The following is a 20555-nucleotide window of genomic DNA, read 5'->3' as shown; positions in this document are numbered from 1 at the left end:
CTGTGATGCATCATCACCTGTCACATGATCAACACTGTGGGAGATTCCACAATATTTTCCCACTCATGGTGTCATCATCATCATCATCAGTAAAGGGCAGTTACTCAACACAGAGAAGGAACCACCTCAAACTCTACACGAGCGTGTTTATTCCACGTTTTCATGAATCCAAAACCATTTTCACCCTGTAAATATTTGACAATATTACAACAACCTTTTGTGCTCGTCCTGCCACCACGTCACCGCTCACGCGTGTAATTGTCTCTAATTGCGGCCTCTCCTTGCATCGCTGTCTCTGCTCTTTTTGTTCAGCCTGTATTGGATGATGGTGGACTTTTTTTTGTAGTTCAGAGAAAGAGCGACAGTAACTCACTCATTAGAGAAACAAGCAGCTTATTCTTCCCTTTCAGCTACAGTCAAAGAGAAGTGGCCTGATTTAAAAACATCTCATCGGCTCTGTTTGTCTGCATTCCTGTGATTGAATGTGAATCTGGGAAGGAAACGTTGTTGTTTTTGGATTTCTTAATTTAGTCTTTCTTCACAACAGACCTGTTTCATGTGTTATGTTAACACCACTCCCCCCCTCGACATCGCGGCCTGGAACATGCAGTACGAGCGAAGGCATTGACAAAAACTGTCCCGACTGGATTTGTTTCTGTAACACTGTGTTCTCAGTGTGTGGATGTTGGCCTATGGTCAGCTCTCTTGTTGCTCTGGTATCTTTCATAAAGTCTCTATCTGTAACACTATTACTGGTAGCTAGATAGTGAATCTGATGATGGTGGAATATTTATTATTATTACTTTTACTATTATTGTCTCTTGTTGATCTTTATGGGTTCTTCTTTGGAGGGTGCAAATCTTTTTGATGCTGATTTTTAAAAAGGTATGCATTTGATCAAATGATAAAAATTGTGTCAAATTAATTTTGGATAAAAATGTACTTTAATAGCATTTGTCAAGTTTCTGAAGAAAAGAAATATGCAAGCTTACATAAATAAGGAATAATATGCCAAAAAATTATAATAAAAATGCAAGAATTGGCCCAGTTTCTCAGTTTAAGACCTTAATCTGGTCCACAAACTCTGATAATAGTTCATCATATGGACCGTGGAGCATCAGATTATCTTTTTTCTATGAAATGTAACTGTGATTATCATGTGTGCTACACTTTTTTATTATCTACTTTAAAAAAGTGAGACTTGATTCTGCAGGCCAGGATGTAAACCATTAGATGGCTTAAATTGAATTAAGTAATCCAGTATTACAGAGAAAGCCAGACTTGACCTAAAGCCAGATGAGTTGATCCTGGACTTTTTGTTTTGTTTTTAGGAAGTAAAGATGCGATAGTCAGTTTGCAATAAATGATGAAGAAGACAACATGGGAACAACTGACTGTATAATACAGTACAATTGTATTTGTATAGTGCCAAATTACAACATACTTTATCTCAAGGCGTTGTAAATAAACAACATTGTAGAGAGCAGAGAAACCCAGCATTTCACAAAATGAGCAAACACTAGAGGCATCAGTGAAGAAAAAAACAACTCCCCCTTTAACAGGAAGAAATCTCTGACAGAACCACACTCATTGATGTGCAGCCATCTGCCTCGACCGGTTGCGGTGAAAGGAAAAATGGGGGACAGAGAAAGGACAAGAGGGAGGTGAGGTAGAGACAGAAGAGAGAGTGACCAGGAGCATAAATACAACAATTGTATCAAGTTAAATAAGTTTACTTTATTAAGTACATAGGACACCCAACAAAGTGGCAGGAGAGGTGGATCTTCTGCTGCTGCTGTGGCCCATCAGGGCTTGATGTCTTCTGCTTCCATAGATGGTTTCCTGCACACCTTTGTTGCAATGAGAGATTTTTTGAGTTACCAGTCTGGTCACTCACTCTCATGTGACCTCTGAACTGCCACTCACAGGGTACTCTCGCTGTAGGCGACTGGACTTGCTCGAGTTGAGTTGAAGACGTTTCACCTCTCGTCCAAGAGGCTTCTTCAGTTCTGACCTCTTTGGATGAAGAAGAAGATAACCCTGGGCATGGAAATTACACAAGGAGATCCACAAGTACCCAGACACGTACAACACATCATTTAAGAATGGACATACAAATGAGGGCCAACACCCAGCAAGAAATTGCCACAACTTTAATGGAATCTGGAACTGTGGCCCTGCATGTGCAAGCAGAAAGACACAGTGACTCTCTGTGGACATAGAATGTGTAAAGAATGGTTGAGCCCTAATGAGACAGAACCTTGTTTTTATTTATGGCCATTATATAAAGACCCAAATGCGAAGCTAACCGAGATCCTCTTCAGTATCGAAACTGATTTGAATCATTATGAAACTGTGTGGGCACAGATGAAATGTCAGGCCGTCACAGTGGAGGTCATTAACTGAAAACACTGATTAAAACATGCGTACAGCAAAATGGAGATTCACATTATGCTGCTGTGAAGAGACGGGTTGAGCTCTCGTCACAAAGCAAAAGGAGATTTTTTATCAACTGTTTGAACTGAGATTGAGTGGCTGAAATAAAATAAATAAATAAAATAAAATAAAATGAAAACAAAAACTGAAAAAGCACAACCTCATAATAAACATGATAAAATATACCTGGTACTTGCAATTAGTTCCTGGTTCCTGTGTTGGAAGCGCTCATAGTTCCCAGTAAAATCTTTAGTTCCTGATACTTGTTGCTGTGGAGGAACCTCAGATCAAAAGCTGTTACAAAGGTATGCAGTCACATTATTTCAATTAGCTACCTAATTACATAAGGTACACACTAGGAAGATCAACAAAGCAAAACAGGAAAGTGACAAGACACAAGGACCACAGCAATTTGGGGTTAGGGTTTAACCACAAAGAAAATGACAAAAAAAAATGTTATTTTCCATTACAACAATAAAACTGGAAAAGTAAAAATGGCAAAGGGAAAGAAGGGGGACAGAAGAGAGGTGGAGACAAAAGAGGGGGAGAGAAAAGACAAGAGTGAGAGCGCAGAGAGAGAGAGAGCAGAGGATCCATCCATCCATCCATGTTCTACCACTTTATCCTCCACATGAGGGTGATGGGTGGTGGTCACACCCTGGACAGTTTGAAGCAGAGGATGAAACCATAACATTACAGAAAAGTGTATTAGAATAGTTTATAAAGCAGAGGAGTTAAAATAAAAAAACAACATTTTGTGCTCTGCTTCTTTTATGTCCTTTTGTAACTAGTCTACACTCCAATGATTGCGTATTTAACTGTAAAACAGTGATCTAGGCGCCTGCACTAACCCACAATTTATACCAAAGTGTCATTTATTTTTAAATCATAGCCTGATAATTCTAATGAATTATCCTCTTACTGTCATTGGTGCGGAGCATCTAAGCCGCGCCCACACCTGTCTTTCTTGACCACGCCCACACATTCCTTTTCTCTTCGCCGCTGCTAAACCAGTTGTTCCGCTGTCACTGACTGTTCCGCGCCATCGTTTGGACGCAATTCAACTCCATGCTCTCTCACACGTTTCAACATTAACACTAACAAAACAACACAAAAAACAACAATGACGGAGGTGACGGAGGCTGAAGTGACGCAGTTTACGCCGTGACCGTGCGGCGCTGTCGCCTCCAGCAGCGGGAGCTTTGAGACTGTCGCAGGGATTTATTCAGTCACACGAGAAGCAAGAATAAAACATGGCGAAATGGAACTTTTCAATGGTAGGTGTTTCTGACATGTCGCTGATTGTTTTTGTTCGTGTTACGCGCTGTACTCGGTGACAGTTTGAGTCCAAACTGTGTCAGAACATTAAAATAATAATAATAATAATAACAATAGTCATAGTGTGTCGTTGTGTCTGGCGGCTCGCAGTCACGTCACGTCGTATCAGGTGTTTTCAAGAATAGACCTGCTGCTTTTGTTCTGTGTGAGCTAAAGAACTCTGGACACATTGTTTCCCACCAGTGACTCAAAGTCTCATTGCTGGGCTGTGACTAAACAAAACAAAACAAATACAAGGTCAATTTTATTATTCTTCATGTTTGGGTCCTGTCAACTGTACTTTAACTCACACTAGGTTTATATAATAATAATACTAATAATAATAATATAAAGAACTGACAATAAACCCTGTATTTGTGGTGGTAAAGTATTTTGTCTCATTTTGTGAATACTCTTGATAATTTGCTCTGTTCTATTCTGTTTTTGCTGTATTAATAATGGAAGCAATTGAATGCTTTTCAATAGTAACTAATGTGATATGTGTGGTAAATGCACTGGTTCTGATTATTTTACTTTTATGAAGTCTTACATTGTTAAATAGACCTAAAGTTGTATCAAAAAGGGAAGGTTTTGCCATAGTTTTTTTTTAAATAATCAGCACTGGCTTATTTAGTGCTTACTGCACTAAAACTTCAACAGAGACAAACAAGTGTTTTTGCAATTTTGTGCATTATATTATTACAAAAAAAGAGAGAGAAAACGGGACAAACGCATTGCTTAAAGACATCATATCACACTGTGTTGACACTGTACACTGATAATAATTAGAGCTGAAAGAAAATGTTATGCTTCAGATAATGTTGCCAGGTGTTTGCATTTTGTTTTATTGTGACATCAGCGTGGTTTGTGTTGTGAGTGAGCATGCATGGCTCTGGTTTGTAAGTAATGCAGATGTTTTTTTCTTTCTTCAAGGTTCATACTCTGTCTTTGAGTCATGGTAATGCAGTGGTTCGCACAGTAACCTCACAGCAAGATAGTTGTTGGGGCTTTGTGGCGTTTACAGTGTACATATGTGTGCGTCTGCCTTTGCCCGGCACTCCCGGTATGTCAGGTTATTTTGAAGCCCTAAATTGAATGAAAGTGAGAATGGTTGGTAGGCTGCTGACCTGTCCAGAATGTACCCCTGTCTCTCCCCTACTGTCAGCTGTCAGCTTCCTCCCCTGTCGTCCTCAAAGGATATCAAGCAAGCAAAGTTTATTTCTATAGCACTTTTCACAGATAGAAATCACAGTGCTTCACAGCACATAAAATGTGCAAATGAAGGGAGATTATGAGAAAGTGGACTCACTAAAAATAAGTGTCAAAACAATCAGTAAGAGAATAAGAGCCATTCAACTCAAGCTAAAAGTCTGACTAAATAGATGTGTTTAATGCTTTCTTAAAAGAATCAGCAGACACAGGGCAGCGTAAAGACAAGGGAAGTGCACTCTAAAGCCACAGAGCTGCGGCTTGGAAGGAATGATCAACTAACCTTAGTCCTAAGGAGAATTTTAGGTTCACCTGAGCCATTATGTAGCTTTTCTACATGAGAGCTGCCTGGTAATTGAAGGCTCTTCCTCCCATTCTACATTACAGACTCTCTAAACCGTTATATCTCCTTGAGGTGTGATGGGGCCTGATCAGAAATGTATTCATTTGAGGAGGAGGATTTAAAATTGTGTTCTGGATTTCACATGGGACAAGTGGAGAGAGGCTAACACTGAAGTGATGTGGAGTGATGTGTTCCTGTCAGAACTTTGCATTTTGGATCAATGGAAGGATTTTTTCTAGAATCCTTTAGAATCCTTTCTGTTCCATTACGATGGAACAGAAAGGTGCTGCCATCCTAAGTGACGATATGGACAGCTAATGTTTTTGAGGACTGAGTGAAATAACTTCAAGCTGATTTGTTTCATCTGGTTGCATGGATTAAAAACAACTGCATGCCATCTGTGTAGCAATGACACTTGTTGTTGTGCTTTTTAATAATGTTGCCTAGGCTCGGGCTGCATCTGTTTGAACCTGGCTGAGACAGAAAGAATATTGACCTGTATTTTTTGTCGGAGTCAAACACATTTGATTAATCGTTTGGTCCATAAAATGTCCAAAAATGTAAAAAATGTTGATTGTGTTCGTCAAACCTGGAAATGACGATGTTTTCAAATGTCTTGTTTTGTCCACAAACCAAAATGATTGACTTTTAATGATTAATGATTTCTTGTTATCCAGAGCAAAGAAATTAAGAAAGTATTCACATTTAAGAAGCTTAAAAGATCGGAAATCTTGTTTTAATCATGAAAAAAGCTTCAAACCGATGAATCGATTATCAAAATAGTTGTAGTAATAGATTAATTGTTTCAGGTCTAATGAAATCCCAGTGCCAAAGAAGCAAAATGTGAGCTGCTTAAATGGCTGTTTTCCTATTGCACTCACCACCACCATCATGTAGTGCGTCAAGAGGACAGTCAAAGCTCACCTTACATCCTCCCTGCCCACGACACATGACCCACTACAATTTGCCTACAAATCCGTCGACAGACGATGCAAAAGCATTTGCTCTGCCACCTGTAGAGAAATCTACCTGTGAATGCTTTCATTACTTCATACTCTGTGGCCCTTCCTAAGCTTTATCCCTTTTCCTATTCTCTTGATGTGAGGGTCTGAAGATGGAGAGGAATTGAACAAACTGTTTCTGATGTTGGGCTGTATAAGTCAAATTTACTTCACTTGAATTCAACTCTGCATTTAAGTGCATAATTCCCACAAATCTCGCCATGAGGTCCAATACTGGTGCATCAGTCCCTCATTGTGTGGGGGTAGTGAGCACTGTGGCCTTCCAGTAGTGCATCCTTATCCCCCGTATGACTGTACCTCCACACACCGCTCCAATACTGTCGTTAAATATGCTGACGTTTGCATCATTGGCTGCAGATGTGGAAGATGGCTGGTCGTCAGGGACCATAAACTTCTCCATCAGTGCTGTCTGAATGTTGTTTTTTTCTTTCAAAAGCTAAAAGTGTCATCTGTTTTCCTGGAGCGTTTCCTTTGCCCTGCCGACTGTCATGTCAACAGTCAGCAGCTGCATCGTGTTCCTGTCGTGTTGTAGTCTGTTTCCCTGCAGATATGTTTCCTATCACGTTAAGAACACAGTGTTGTACTCTAGGGATAAATGTGAAGTGTAAGTAAAGGCTGTCGTACGGCTCATTACTGTGATATTATAGTTGTCCATATACTTCACACGGTAGTGAGCCCTCGTCATGACCAGATCATGTCCATGCAATAATACCTGGATCTCTCTCTTGAGCGCCTACTGTGTTATAATCGAATAAAGAAAAAAATGCTTCAACATCCCTCTGTTTGTGTATAAACACGTCACAGAGTGAATGACTCTCAGCCAAGTCATTCGTGCAGAAACTCGGTGTCTTGTCTGGGTCAAAAGTGAAGGATGAAGAATGTCATGTGGTGTTTGTTGCAGATACGTACGTGACATTCTCACGATAATTCCGTTAAGCAGCCAACCTCGAAAAGCTTAGTGACTTTATAGAAAGCTATGTTTTTAGTTATTAAGTTTAGGGAATTAAAAACAATACGTAGCTTTGTCTAATTTTTGCATTGAGGAAGAAAAACACAAATACTTTTTTTTTTTACTAATTTTCCATTATTCATTATGTGACACTTACATAAAGCTGTGACCTTTGCTACCACAAAGAAAAAAGAGAATTAGAACATAATATTGTGTATTTGCATTAGTGTTTTCCCAGATCTTGATGACATTGCATTCTCTCCTGCAGGATCCAGTGCAAGAATGGGGGGAAGAGGAGGAGGACGGCGCGGTGTACGGCATTACACTGCGCAGGGAGCCCGTGCTCTCGAGTCCCGACAACGCGGAGCTACCTACAACTTTTAGCTTTGTCCAGTACCACACGGTGAAAGTGCGCCGGCTGAAGGCCGCCACCCTTGAGTATCTGGTCACTCACCTGCTGGGCCCTGAACACCAGGAGCGGGACTTCACTCGCATCTTCCTCTCCACCTACAAGGCCTTCACCTCGACCAGCACCCTCATTGAGCTGCTCTTTCAGAGGTGAGAAATGATCTGCAAAGAGGCTCTGAACTGAGACGTATGTTAGTTAAAACCATGTGGGCACAGTCAGCTGATCAGTGAGCCCATATACTAGGTCATTATTTTACTCTGTTTACTGCAGCACTAAAGACTCTAATGTACTCACACCTGTGAGTTAAGTGCATAACCCAGCTCTGTCAAAATGTGACGCGTTGGTTAAGGTGTCAAAATTACTAGTTGTTGTTTATTGAGGGAATTTTATTAGCTGATAGTGCCAGCTAATGCTTTGTTCTTTGTTCACAACTCAACTCAAGGTTTATTTATAGAGCACATTAAAAAAAACAACCGAGGTTGAACCAAAGTGCTGTACAGAATGACGTCTAATACCAAAAAAAAAACAATACCTGGACAGATCGCAGACAGCACTGCTTCAGTAAATGTTCAGAGATCAACCTATAGACATGAATCAGATCTATATGAATCCTGTTTTCACACATTACTCCTTGTGTTAGTCACCACATATTTATTTATTATTTTAACCTTTTATTTAACCAGAAAGTCTCTTGACTTCGGAAGGGAGACCTGGCCAAGACAGCTCATTAAATTAAAATGACACACAACTAAATTAGATTTAAAATTGACCATATCACTGAGCTTCTCCTACTACACAACATGAAAACCCATGTTGTGTGTGACCTCTCTGTTGCCGGCCGCTCATGTTGTGACCACAAAGACTCCAGATCATAGGACACCAATGCCTTCAATCTTCTCGTCTAAATCAGAAAAACAGATCTGCCATATTTTTTTTCTCAGGATAAATCTGTACCAATTCCTTAATCCATGAATTTCTGATAAAATAATATGAATAATATGAATGAATGAACGACTAGTATTCTTAATGTGTTACTTGTTTTCATTAAATCACAATATTTTGATTAAATGTTATTGGACACAGTCACACAATTCCCGATAGGAAGCAAAAATTTACATTTGGGGTTGTTATGATTTATATCTTAACCTAATTCAAATGGCTGCAACTGTGATCTATGCAAATTGTGTCAACCAAATTAGTACGGCAATGATTATAATCTTGTCTTTAAAAGTCTAGATATGTTTATTTTTCCAATGAAGCCTAAGACAGCCAACAGCAACCCAACATTTTAAATAATAAGTCACTCTGGAGTTAAACGCCATGGTAAAAATAATGTGCCGTCATACCTATGGCATGACTGTGCATTTTTATCATTTTTCCCCATGTTGTGTGTTCCTGTGCTCTATTGTACTTGAAATAAGCATACACTGAGCATGAGAAAAGCCTACTGTATGCAAAACCAGGTTTAACAACATGCCAGATGAACACGTCAATTTCAAATGAAGACAGACGTACCAACACCCTCCTTATGTTTCTTCGGTAATTCTCTAAGCTACTCCCTGTTGACACCGTGCAAGTTTCTGTGACAGGTATTATCGTCACAAGTTAAAAAAAAAACCTAAACATCTGCGCGCTTAGTTTCATTCCAGAGTGTTCATGACCATACCTACAACACCCAGCGAAGGAATTTGTGTACTTAATTGAAAGTGGTGAAGCTGGCAGGGATTTGATTTGGCTAAGACATTGACAGTAGGCGTGTCTTTGTCGACCGCAACTCATGAAAGTCAGGTTTAGACACAAAAAGACCAACAAGTCCATTTGTAGAGTTGAGTAGATAATGGGCAGATGATTTTCTTTTTGTCTGTCTGTTCTTAAAGCTCACCTGTGCTCAGTGTGCTGCACACTGTGTCCTTTTTGACACTGGGTTGAGGTCTTATTTGTCAAACAGCTGCCCTCATATCTGCGGTGCTGGTGGCAACAGGTTTCCTGTGAGCTCTCTGCGAGGTTTACGCTCAGGACAACCTGGGAAGTGTGTTTTTCCTCCTTTGGCTTACACGATTTTGTACAGGAAACAGTTCAGTGCTGTCACTATACTCCTAAATAAAACATTTCAGTAGCATTCAAGTGGCGCACATTGTTTAACATTATTCCTATAACATACTATTTATGAATATTCAAAGGGAAAGAAAAAAAAAGCTTATTAATGTCAATATCTTTGCTCAGACTGTGCATAAACACTGTAATTTTAAAGATTCTTTGATCTCATTTTGATTTAAAAATTAATTGATATAAAACTTGGACCACAAGGCTGAGGTTTCCGCAACAATAGAAAAGTCCCGTTTCATCTTAACTGATATCTCGCTCGCAAAGCTTGCAGGTTTTGGAGAGCAGAGCCGTTTTCACAGTCTTTATGTGTGAGCAGAAGTAGAATCCTACATGAGGGAGCAAGCACTCACTTTAGATGGAGTTTGATTCTTTAGCCTTACAGTCTTACACCAAAGCACATACCTGGTATGAAGAATGTTATGACCACTGCACTGTCCAGAGACTGATAGTGAAGTCATTGAGGGATTGTCGTGACCTTGATCAGTTGTTTTGAAATAGGTGATGTTATATAAACCAAAAATGTGTCCTTTTTTTCTGGCTGAGCTGACCTTGAACATTTCAAGAAGTATGAAGGGCTGTGAGTGTGTTTGATGGTGTGTGGATCATGGTTTTAACAGAGATGAGGTTGGAGAATAGCAGGGCCAACAATGCCTTGTTAACATTGTATCATCAGGTTGATTTAACATGTGTTTTCGAGAGAAATATGTCTGTAAATAGTGCCCAGTTCAATTTTGACCTTGCACCCAGAAATGTGTTTCAAAGTTGATCATGTTTGTTAGATGGGTGCTATGATTTTTGTCTCCACACTTTTTAACAGGGCCACACAGTGCCTCTGCAGGGATTTAAAAGTTTCCACCGATCAACAGTTACAGGGGATCAGTCCACGGACGTTTCTTATTTACAGGATATTTTGTGTCACCAGGTTAATCTGTCACTCCACCACTGATGTTCACTTCTCAGTAACCGTGTTTTCCTTTTCCACAGAGATGACTCAGTCACCAACCTGGACAACAGCATCTGCCCTCACAGGTGAGACTCGCCAACTTTTGACATGAATTGAGTCAAATGGATGAAAATCAAAGCTGAACATGTCGTATACTTCAGTAAACTTTGCCCCACAAAGTAACACTTGTTATAATGTTTTTAAATCAATTGTCCACAAATGATGGCAAAGTTGTCCAGGCCATCAGCAGTAACCTCGCCTTTCTCTCCTCAGTACCTTACCTTCAGTGATTCAGATGTGGCTGGAGGACTACAGTGAAGATTTCCATGAGCCTCCTCTGTACCAGGCCCTTAGGCTGTTGGGTGTGCACTTGCGGCATCGCCTCTGCTTCAGACGTTTGGCCCAGACTGCAGAGTCTCTGCTCAAAAGGCTCCAGGAACAAGGTAAAGAAGACGCTAATGTGCAGTCGCACAATTCACACATTTGTTCATTACTGGCAATATTTTAGCCAGAATTGTGGTCATGGTTAAAATATGATTGTGCAGTCCTACTGAACGCATGCATTACTCTGTATGCAGTGCTTTAATGTTGTGGGCAACATGAGAACAAAGGTGATAGGCTTGATTACATTGTGTGACCTTATTTGACAAGGGTGTAAATATAGTGGACATTTGTTTATATTCAAATGTTACACACTACATCAATATTGTAGACCTTCATTACCTTCAAATAATTATTTCACCAAGACCTGGGGCTTGTGTCAACATATTTGTACATTTTACTTACCAATTACCACATCTCCATATCAGTTTTTTGATTCAACCCCTGCTTTTAATCTTATTTGTCCTAATTTGTGGACAAAATATAAATCCAGTGTCTTTAGCCCTTGTAATATTCATAAGAGCCACTATGTGAAAATTGAAGTTAAGTTATAGTACATGTACAATTCATCATTTGTAATGTTAATATAAATAATTGGGTGATATTCCCATAACTGAATCAATCATCCGAAAAGGTAAAGTGAAACTAAACATAACTTAATTACTGGAGATAAATGGATATGCATATGTCATAAGATGCATAAGTGGAAATGCCTTTTAAAGAATTGCATACATTTTAGCCATTACTCTGCTGATATGATGGCGGAAGAGAGGGAGGTGTTTAAAGCTGCAGAGGTGGAATCTAGAAGAACTGTTGATGGAGAGAACTCTGGAGGATAAGCTTCATTGGCTCATTGGAGCGAGAAGAGAAGCTTGGATAACTGCTATAGTGCTTGCACAGTTAATTCCCCCAATCTGTAGAAGGCTTATGGACTTCAGGAAAGTAGAACTATGTTTTGAATGGAAGCAACTAAATGTGAAAGTTATGTTAGGCCTAATATTGAGCAGATGGTCAGAAACTAACACGTACTTACTTGCTTTCAAGTAACTTACTGCTCCCATATCTACTAGTGCGTGGATTAAAAGAAACCAACTACATTAAGTTATCTAAGACCTTCACTCAGTAACATCCCTGTCCAGAACATTCCCAACTGATGATATCTACAAAGGCCATATCTGCGTTAACTACTTGTCCAACAGTACAACACAGATAGCATACAATTTATTTGTTTATTTGTTGCATAAAAATGAAAAAATTCTGTTCCGGAAGATAAACAACAACAAAAGCTACACATTACAGCTTAAATAAAGAAAATGTTGTTTTAAATGTTTAATTTAAATTTCATATCAGTACAGTCACTGTTCTGATACAGGGATGAGCAAAAATGTTTTATGAGGATTTTGTTTTAATTACACATTATTGCATTATTTATAGTATCCATGGAGCAGCCGGGGTCATTGTCATTTATGATGTGATGTGTTTGACAGATCGCAGCTGCTCTTCGTCACAGCTCAGCAGTAAATCTTTGGAGCAGGAGCCCAGAGATGAGATAGATGGAGGAGAGCCATCCAGGAAAGATGAAGACAAATACAGCTTTATGGACCTTCCTGTGGGAGAAATAGCAGAGCAGCTGACCAGACTGGATGCTGTAAGTTTCATTAACAAATTCCTGAAAGCTCAATGTCACGTCTGAGTGGGTCATTTGGTCATAAAGCATCTCTTCATCATCCTCTCCTCTTTAGGTCCTCTTTGTCAGAGTGGTGCCCTTCCACTGCCTGGGCTGCGTCTGGTCCCAGCGTGACAAGAAGGAAAACAGAAACCTGGCGCCTACTGTCCGCGCCACCATTTCCCAGTTCAACGCTGTCACCAACCGTGTCATCACCTCACTCCTCTGCCCGTCCTCACCCAGCCCTTCCACTTCCTCTCCCATCTCATCACCCAGCTCCTCCCCTGGCTTCCTGTACCCGTCCACCGCCCCGAGCTCACCTCACTGCTCACATACCAACCCCGTCCACAGAGCACGCATCATTGAGTGGTGGATTGCCGTTGCACAGGTCAGCATGGAAAACAATCAACTTCATGTAACAAAAATTAACATGCGAATGAACAAAATTATACCAAAACCGTATCATGTGCTTGTGCAGGAGTGCAGAGAGCTGAAGAATTTCTCCTCACTGAGGGCCATCCTGTCAGCCCTGCAGTCCAACGCTGTGTATCGCCTGAAGAAGACATGGGCTGCTGTCTGCAGGTCAGCAAACATTTTCAAATTACAATAAATAAACTGCCAGAACTGACTCTACAGAAAGATTTATCATAATAAACTGAAAAATGTTGTGGTTTCAGGGAGAGCATGAACACCTTTGACCACTTGTGTGAGACTTTTCCTGATGAAAACTGTGTGCTCGCCACCAGAGAGATCCTCGTGGAGGTAAATACATTTGCACTTGTGGGTCAATGTGGAATCATCCTGCTGCCTAATTATTCTGAGATATTGGCAGGGCATATTTTAATGAAAAGAAAGAAAAACAGAAAACGACGCGATCAATTAGAGATCAGACATGACTCTCTGTTCGGAGCTGAGAGAGAGAGAGAGAGAGAGGGGAGACAGTTCATCACAGGGCCATCCACTCTCACACTCACATCTACAGTCAATTTAGAGTGTCTAATCCCCGTGGACCGTGGGAGGGGACTTATGGCTGATTTATACTCACAAAAGATGGAGACGGGTGCAGCCTTCTGTCTGTACTATGTGTTAATTTTGTCCATCATTGTGCACCTTGCAGGGGAGCTTGTGATGATGCACAAAAACGGAGCAATACCACTCGTAAAGTCAGGGAAATGATCAGAAAGAGTTTATAAAACTGGCTGCCAGGTCTTTGTTGGCTTATCCCTGCAGCCAGAAAATGGAGAGTGACTGGCAGACGCTTGGCTTCACTCGCTGGCGCACCGTGGGACGCCGCACGTTTGAGTCGAGAGGCTTTCTTGCAAAGCAAGTTATGGAGGGTCGCAGTGGACATACGAAAATATTAATAGGACGATTTACATTTAGAAATAAATAAACTGCACTTGTTAAATCTACCATTGTCACTAAAAGAGGCAGATAGAATAGAATAGAATACATCTTTATTGTCCAGCAAGATGGAATATTGTCTTTGTCTCACCAAATACAGACGACAAAACAGACTTGAGAAGCTGAAACTAAGCAGAATGTGGATATGAGCCGTCAGCCAATTTTTTTCTGGCTTTCTTCCTCGTCCTTTCTGTGTAAAGTTGGCTCAGAGGCTTTTGTGGTTTTCCCACAATTTTGCTCGCCAAGGACACAGTCCTGTTTAATTTACATTTGCACCTGCAACTTAAGCCACCAAACCAGGCAGGAAAATCGAAAGTGAAGACACACACTTAAGTTCCACGGTCTGGGAATTGGCCCCAAGACAGCTCAATGATCTAAGAAGATGAAGTAGCTGTGAAATCTTTAAACATACTCTGAGAAGTTCAACTGGCTGTCAAGAACTGTGCCAAGATATTTAAAATCAATCAGTCAATCAATCAATACAGTTGATTGCCGTCTGCTTTGAAGCTTGAGACAGCGAGACTCTCGTGGAGCAGCGAGCGCAGTGCATTCTGCGAGTTCATCTCCATGAGCCAAAATTATATTTTTCTGCTTTTCTCGGCCAAGAAGGCACTTGCTTCAAATATTATTAAATGGATTGCTGACTCCTAGTTTTATAGCCCGTTCTCACGTCATGAAATCATCTGTGTAGCACACAAAAGGTGCCTGTGAAAAGAGAAATATGGCCTTGGGTCTCAGGAACAGTGGGCATTACCCAGTTTGGTGTGAATGTTTAGATATGAAGTGTTTGAACTGAACTATGCAAGAAATGTCAGGAATAAGTGTTATTTTCCATTACAAGTTTAAATACCTGGGGTCAACCATCCAAAGAAGATGAAGAAGATAGTGCAGGCAGGGTGGAGTGGGTGGAGACGAGTGTCAGGGGTGATGTGTGACAGAAGGATGGCAGTAAAAGTAAAGTGGCACTGCCTGATAAACTAGAGGTAGAGCTGAAGAGGCTGAGATTGTCATTGGGAGTGACCAGGACAGGATTCCATAATTTAAGTGCCAGTCTTATAATAATTTGAATGCGGTTTGTTTGGAACCAGTAGTAATAAGCAGTGATGGCTTTAATGAGTACATTCTCTACACACGTAACACACCCACAGTACTTATTGTACACGCAGTACGCACCTTAGGGCACAAATAAAACAATGGGCGGCAACTATGACGACAGCATTCACTTGGTACACATTGTCCTGACATATAGCGTCAAACTCCCTCATCCATGTCAGCGAGAACAATTATGTTACGTGTTTGTCCAACACCTTGTCCTCTCTCTGGATTTGACTTTCTCAATTCTGTTGTCCATTCTCTGCAGAATGAAAGTCACCCGGACAGCGATGTCAGCGCAGGCTCCAAGTCACCACAGCTCTGCTCAGTGTCCAGACACGTGGTAAGAAAAGAGTTTCTCTGACAATAACCTCGTTGTTCCTAAATTTTAAAGCAACACAATATGAGTGTGGCAGTAAAAATCGAAAGGAAGAGGAGTGTTTGTGTCTGCAAGGCACATGTGTTCAAACTGATGTTAAAATAAACATCAGATTCCCACTTCCCTTTTCTTTTCCTATCTCTTCTTTTAATAGAAAAAGTAAGCACACTGATAAAAGGGTTGGGTCGTTGCAAATGGATTCTCCATCTGTTTATTACAGCATTTTATTGTACACATTGTCACACTGTTTGCCACAGTTTTAACGATGTGGGTGAGGCTGTATAAATGTTAAAAAAGTCATCATCTTTTGTTGTCACCTGCCTGTCTACAGCTTGTATTAGGATTGATTGATTGGCACCATCTTCGCTGTCTGAGTTTCATCATCTAGAGCACTGAGGTCAAACAGCTGCTCATGGATGAGCCTAAATGTCATTTTCATTAGCTTACATCTGCCCCTTCTACTGAACATTTTGATATCTCACGATCCCGTCCTCGACTCAGTCAAGTGCTCTCATAGCTGCAGAGAAGATAGATGATGTGTCAGTGATCTCTACTGTACTGTATGTATCCCATGATGATTCAGTTTCAGGCCCTGGATTATGGGACTGTATTACCTTTTTAAGAAAACATGGGAAAAGGATCTGGTCATGACATCAGATGAATTCAGAGCTGCAACTAATGATTATTTTCATAATCAATTAATCTGTCGATTATTTTCTCGATTCATCGTTTGGTCCATTAAATGTAAAAATGTTGATTGTGTTCGTCAAACCTGGAAATGACGATGTTCTCAAACGTCTTGTTTTGTCCACAAACCAAAATGATTGACTTTAAAAGATTTCTTTGTTATCCAGAGCAAAGAAGTTAAGAAAATATTCACATTTAAGAAGCTTAATCATGAAGAAAGCTTCAAACCGATTAATCAATTATCAAAATAGTTAATAACTGATTCATCGATTAATTGTTTCCGCTCTACTAGAATTAGATCAGGGGTGTCAAACTCTGGCTCTGGTGTAATTATATTTGGCCCGCAAGGCCATAACGAATGACAACTGGAATTGACCCGCCGGTCTTATACAGCACCTTATACATGTGTCAATATCAAACCCCCAGGACAGATGTGGCCAACCACGTCATTTTACGTGGCTGCGAGTGCTTAATTGATCTTAAAAAAAGTTGCCTTATAATCAATCTATGTTGCTTTAAATAGTATATATAACTGCATTTTCACAGTGCATGTCAATTATGTTATTATCCGCAAAATGACGGCATCCCGCCAATGGTGTTTACATTAGTGTTTAATTACTACTACAAGTGAGATTAAGCAGATTGAGAAATAGCCACAAATGATCCTTAAATGTTCAGAAGGTAAAAGATTGATGCAGAAAAACAAACAGTATTTATTTTGTGGTATGAGGCGGCGTCGGTAATCAAAGAGTACAATCTACCTTTACACCACATACACATTTTTTATTTTTTGGTCATTTATTTTTTGACAATATTTTAATCAGATATCATATCTTAAAATAAAATTAGATCGAGCCCAACATTTTTCTACTTGAGGTGATGTTTGATCAAGCATCAAAGTAGAACAAAAAAATTAATTTTTAAATAATACACAAAAACAAAAACAAATTAAAACAGGTTTTTTAATACATTTTTGTTTTGGCCCGTGACCACTCCAAATTTATTAAAACTGGTCCGTGATGGATTTGAGTTTGACACCCCTGAATTAGATCATTAAATAGTCATTTAAATAATACAAAGATGTACAGTACTGACTTGGGTGAGGAGACATGCTGATACAAATCCATTTCCATTAGCATAGTGACTGGTACCAGGTACTTTTTTACTATTGCCTTCTTCTCATTTAGAGCTGGTCTGGGATTTAACCAGTCAACTGGTGCTCACTGGAGATTTTCTCTGTTTTTGAACCATTCTCTGTAAACCCGAGAGATGGTTGTACGAGAACATTTCCTGTTGATTAGCAGTTTCTGAAAATCTCACACCAGCCTGTCTGGCAACAACAACCGTGCCACACTTCTGATGCTCAGTTTGAATTTCAGCAGATGCTCTTGACATGAATGCATTTTTTTGCTGCCATGTGATTGGCTGGTGAGATATTTGTGTGAACAAGCGGTTGAGCGGGTGTGCCTAATAAAGTGGCCGTAAAGTGACTGTAAATCTTTATGCCCTTCTCATGTTGGAGGCCATCTTCTGTTGGCAACCAAAGCCAAATGTGTATAGTGATAAGATCAGTCTCACTTTCAGCAACATTTAGAGGGTTCACGCCGTTTACACGTTAAATTAAAAATATTGTCTTTCGGTCTCACTCATTACTCCATGGCACGACATGATCTGACTTATATTTAAAAACGTCACTCACTTATTTTGTTGTGTTTTACATTTTGTTGTGTGTTATTTAAGTGTTTTGTTATTCTTTGTTATTTTATTGTGTGCATTTAAGCTGGGAGTCGCTGCAAAATCTCGTTATGTCCTCATAATGACAATAAAAAATTCTTGATTCTTGATTTCTTTCCGCAGAACCACGGCGGTGGCGTTGTGCCGTACCTGGGCACTTACCTGACGTGTCTCACCATGCTGGACACAGCACTCACTGACACTGTAGAGGTGAGTAAACATTACACCCACAAAGCCACCTGTTGTTTTTGTTTGCTCGTTCTATTGGACTGCAGTAGATTTATGATGCCATATAACACTTGCTTGTTTTTCCTTTTTTACACAGGGTGGACTCATCAACTTTGAGAAACGCAGGCGGGTAGGTGTCGCCTCCTAGTGGTTGCTTCACGTGAACAACTACCAAAATGCCCAAGTTGAATTTTTTTTCTCTCTCTTGTTTTCCAGGAGTTTGAGATTCTCTCCCAGATCCGACAGCTTCAAATGTCCTGCTCCCACTACAGCTTCCCAGTGAACCCTCACATCACTGCGTGGCTGCAGGCACACACGCTGCTCACAGACCAGGAGAGGTGCGACACAGTACGATATGAGGACAATTTAATCTGTTTAATCTGTTTTTTCCTAATCTGTGTTTCTTTGTCGTCTGAAGCTATGAGCTGTCCCGGGACTTGGAGCCTCCAGTGGACCCGTGTCCCAGTCCCCCCACCTCATGGAGCAGCCGTCTGCTCACAAAGAAACTGGCCTCGTAAGTGTGAGGGATCCGTTTTACGTAAATGTGGTTCATACTAGATCATTTAAAATGAATGAGTATACACTCACCAGCCACTTGATTAGGTACACTGGACACCAATTAAAGTGGCTGAACCATCTGCTTTAAGTTTCGATGTGTTGTGCATTCAGAGATGACCGTCTTCATACTGATTTATGAGGTACTGCCACCTTTCCATCATTTTGAAGCAGTCTGATTATGTTCCTCTGATCGCTGGCATCAACAAGGCAATGGTGACCAATTTTGACTTTCTGACCTGTAAATCTCTGTGAATTTTTGAGCATGAAACACTTGAGTTGCTGCCACGTGATGGGCTGGTTAGATATTTGAGTTAAGAAGCTGCTGATTAGACATACATATTGTACCCAAATGTTTAAATGCACTTATTGTAAGTCGCTTTGGATAAAAGCGTCTGCTAAATGACATGTCATGTAATATAATGTAATGTGATGTAACATACCCAATGAACTGTCTGGTGAGTGTTTGATCTAAATCCTGTCGCCCAACAAACAAACACTGTGTAATGTTCATGTTTTTATTGATAAACGAAACGCACGTCTCTTAATCAACTGTGAACATTGGAAACTCATTATTTGAGTTTTGTTATTTAGGGGTCACAAGTGTCACATGAATAATAAATGATAAAGCTTAAAAATTTAAAAATACAAGTAATTGTATACAATCAGAGTTTCGAGCACAATTTGTAAATGAATTATTTTATTAGTCCATTTGTATTTACGCTTTGAATTTTTGTGGCATATGTTGGTATATTTTTTGTGTGATTCAGTCAAAAGCTTTAATTGTGTGTGTGTGTGTGTGTGTGCAGGTTGCGAGCTGCCAGTGACAGCTCCACGAGGAAGACCCACGCCGATCAGATCAGTGTGTCGTCTTCTGGCTCCAGCAGTTCAGACATGGAGGACCTCTCAGGCCCTCAGCCTTCGCCCCTCAGGCTCAAACTCAAGGTACATTTACACTCCACTCTTGTGTGTGTGTAAACTTTTGTTTTGACGTAGCTACAGAATATTATCATGTTCTCCTCTGTCTTCCCCTCAGTCTTTCTCAGGTTCTCTCCACAATGTAGCAGAGGACTTCTCGTCCTCCTCCTCCTCCTCTCCCAGCCTTTCCAGCTCCTGCTGCAGCTCCTCTCACCCAGACCTCAGCTCCTCGTCTCTGGCATTGAGCCCGGAGTCGCCTTCCTCCAGCTGCTCCTCTCAGGCCTCGCTGCCCCTCTACAACAAACAGGTCGCTGACTCGTGCATCATCAGGGTCAGCGTGGAGTCTGTCAGCAATGGAAACGTCTACAAGAGCATACTGGTGAGAACATTGGTTATGTAATGTCTGAGGCCGCCTGTTTATTGATTTAGTTTAAAGGAATACTTTACCGCTTTGCATTTAGCTTTGTATTAGTAGAATAGAGGTAGTGTTTTTGAAAAGTTGTGCTTCCGTACCTCAGTTTCCCCTGAGTTCTGAGCTTTGAACTAAAACCACTTGTGCTCCCCCTCTAGACCATGTCTGAAATGAAAGTGTGCCCTGTGACCATGTGTGTTCACAGAGATCAGAAAATGATAAAACCCCACAGAGAACATCATCAACAGACCAGGCTTCTCTTGCTGATGACACACAGATGTCCATCAGATTATCAGACTAAGATTAAGATTAATTCACACTGTCGCCTAAAAATACAATGAATGCCAACTTCCTTCATCTGAACT

The 20555-nt window shown here is 40.4% G+C and overlaps 1 protein-coding gene across 2 annotated transcripts in view; it reads left to right on the top strand.

Moving 5' to 3' along the window:
• rgl3a (ral guanine nucleotide dissociation stimulator-like 3a) overlaps positions 1-20555 on the top strand; it is a 28017-nt gene that overhangs the window by 3510 nt on the left and 3952 nt on the right. Inside the window, exons 1-15 of one of the 2 annotated variants that reach the window (XM_044029264.1) lie at positions 3448-3713; positions 7545-7834; positions 10776-10820; positions 11008-11177; positions 12603-12763; positions 12858-13169; positions 13260-13363; positions 13459-13543; positions 15546-15620; positions 18201-18287; positions 18403-18435; positions 18522-18643; positions 18724-18819; positions 19670-19805; positions 19897-20157. In XM_044029264.1, the coding sequence (XP_043885199.1) occupies positions 3690-3713; positions 7545-7834; positions 10776-10820; positions 11008-11177; positions 12603-12763; positions 12858-13169; positions 13260-13363; positions 13459-13543; positions 15546-15620; positions 18201-18287; positions 18403-18435; positions 18522-18643; positions 18724-18819; positions 19670-19805; positions 19897-20157 (2001 nt within the window). In that variant the 5' untranslated portion in view covers positions 3448-3689. Of the gene's footprint in view, positions 1-3447; positions 3714-7544; positions 7835-10775; positions 10821-11007; positions 11178-12602; positions 12764-12857; positions 13170-13259; positions 13364-13458; positions 13544-15545; positions 15621-18200; positions 18288-18402; positions 18436-18521; positions 18644-18723; positions 18820-19669; positions 19806-19896; positions 20158-20555 lie in introns of those variants that run through there. The other variant, XM_044029263.1, reaches the window with a different exon arrangement.

Source organism: Solea senegalensis, linkage group LG6, assembly GCF_019176455.1.
Source record: "Solea senegalensis isolate Sse05_10M linkage group LG6, IFAPA_SoseM_1, whole genome shotgun sequence".
In the NCBI taxonomy this organism is placed as follows: Eukaryota; Metazoa; Chordata; class Actinopteri; order Pleuronectiformes; family Soleidae; genus Solea; species Solea senegalensis.
The sequence above is the reverse complement of the archived record's forward strand: the minus strand, read 5'-3'. Positions and strand labels throughout refer to the sequence as shown.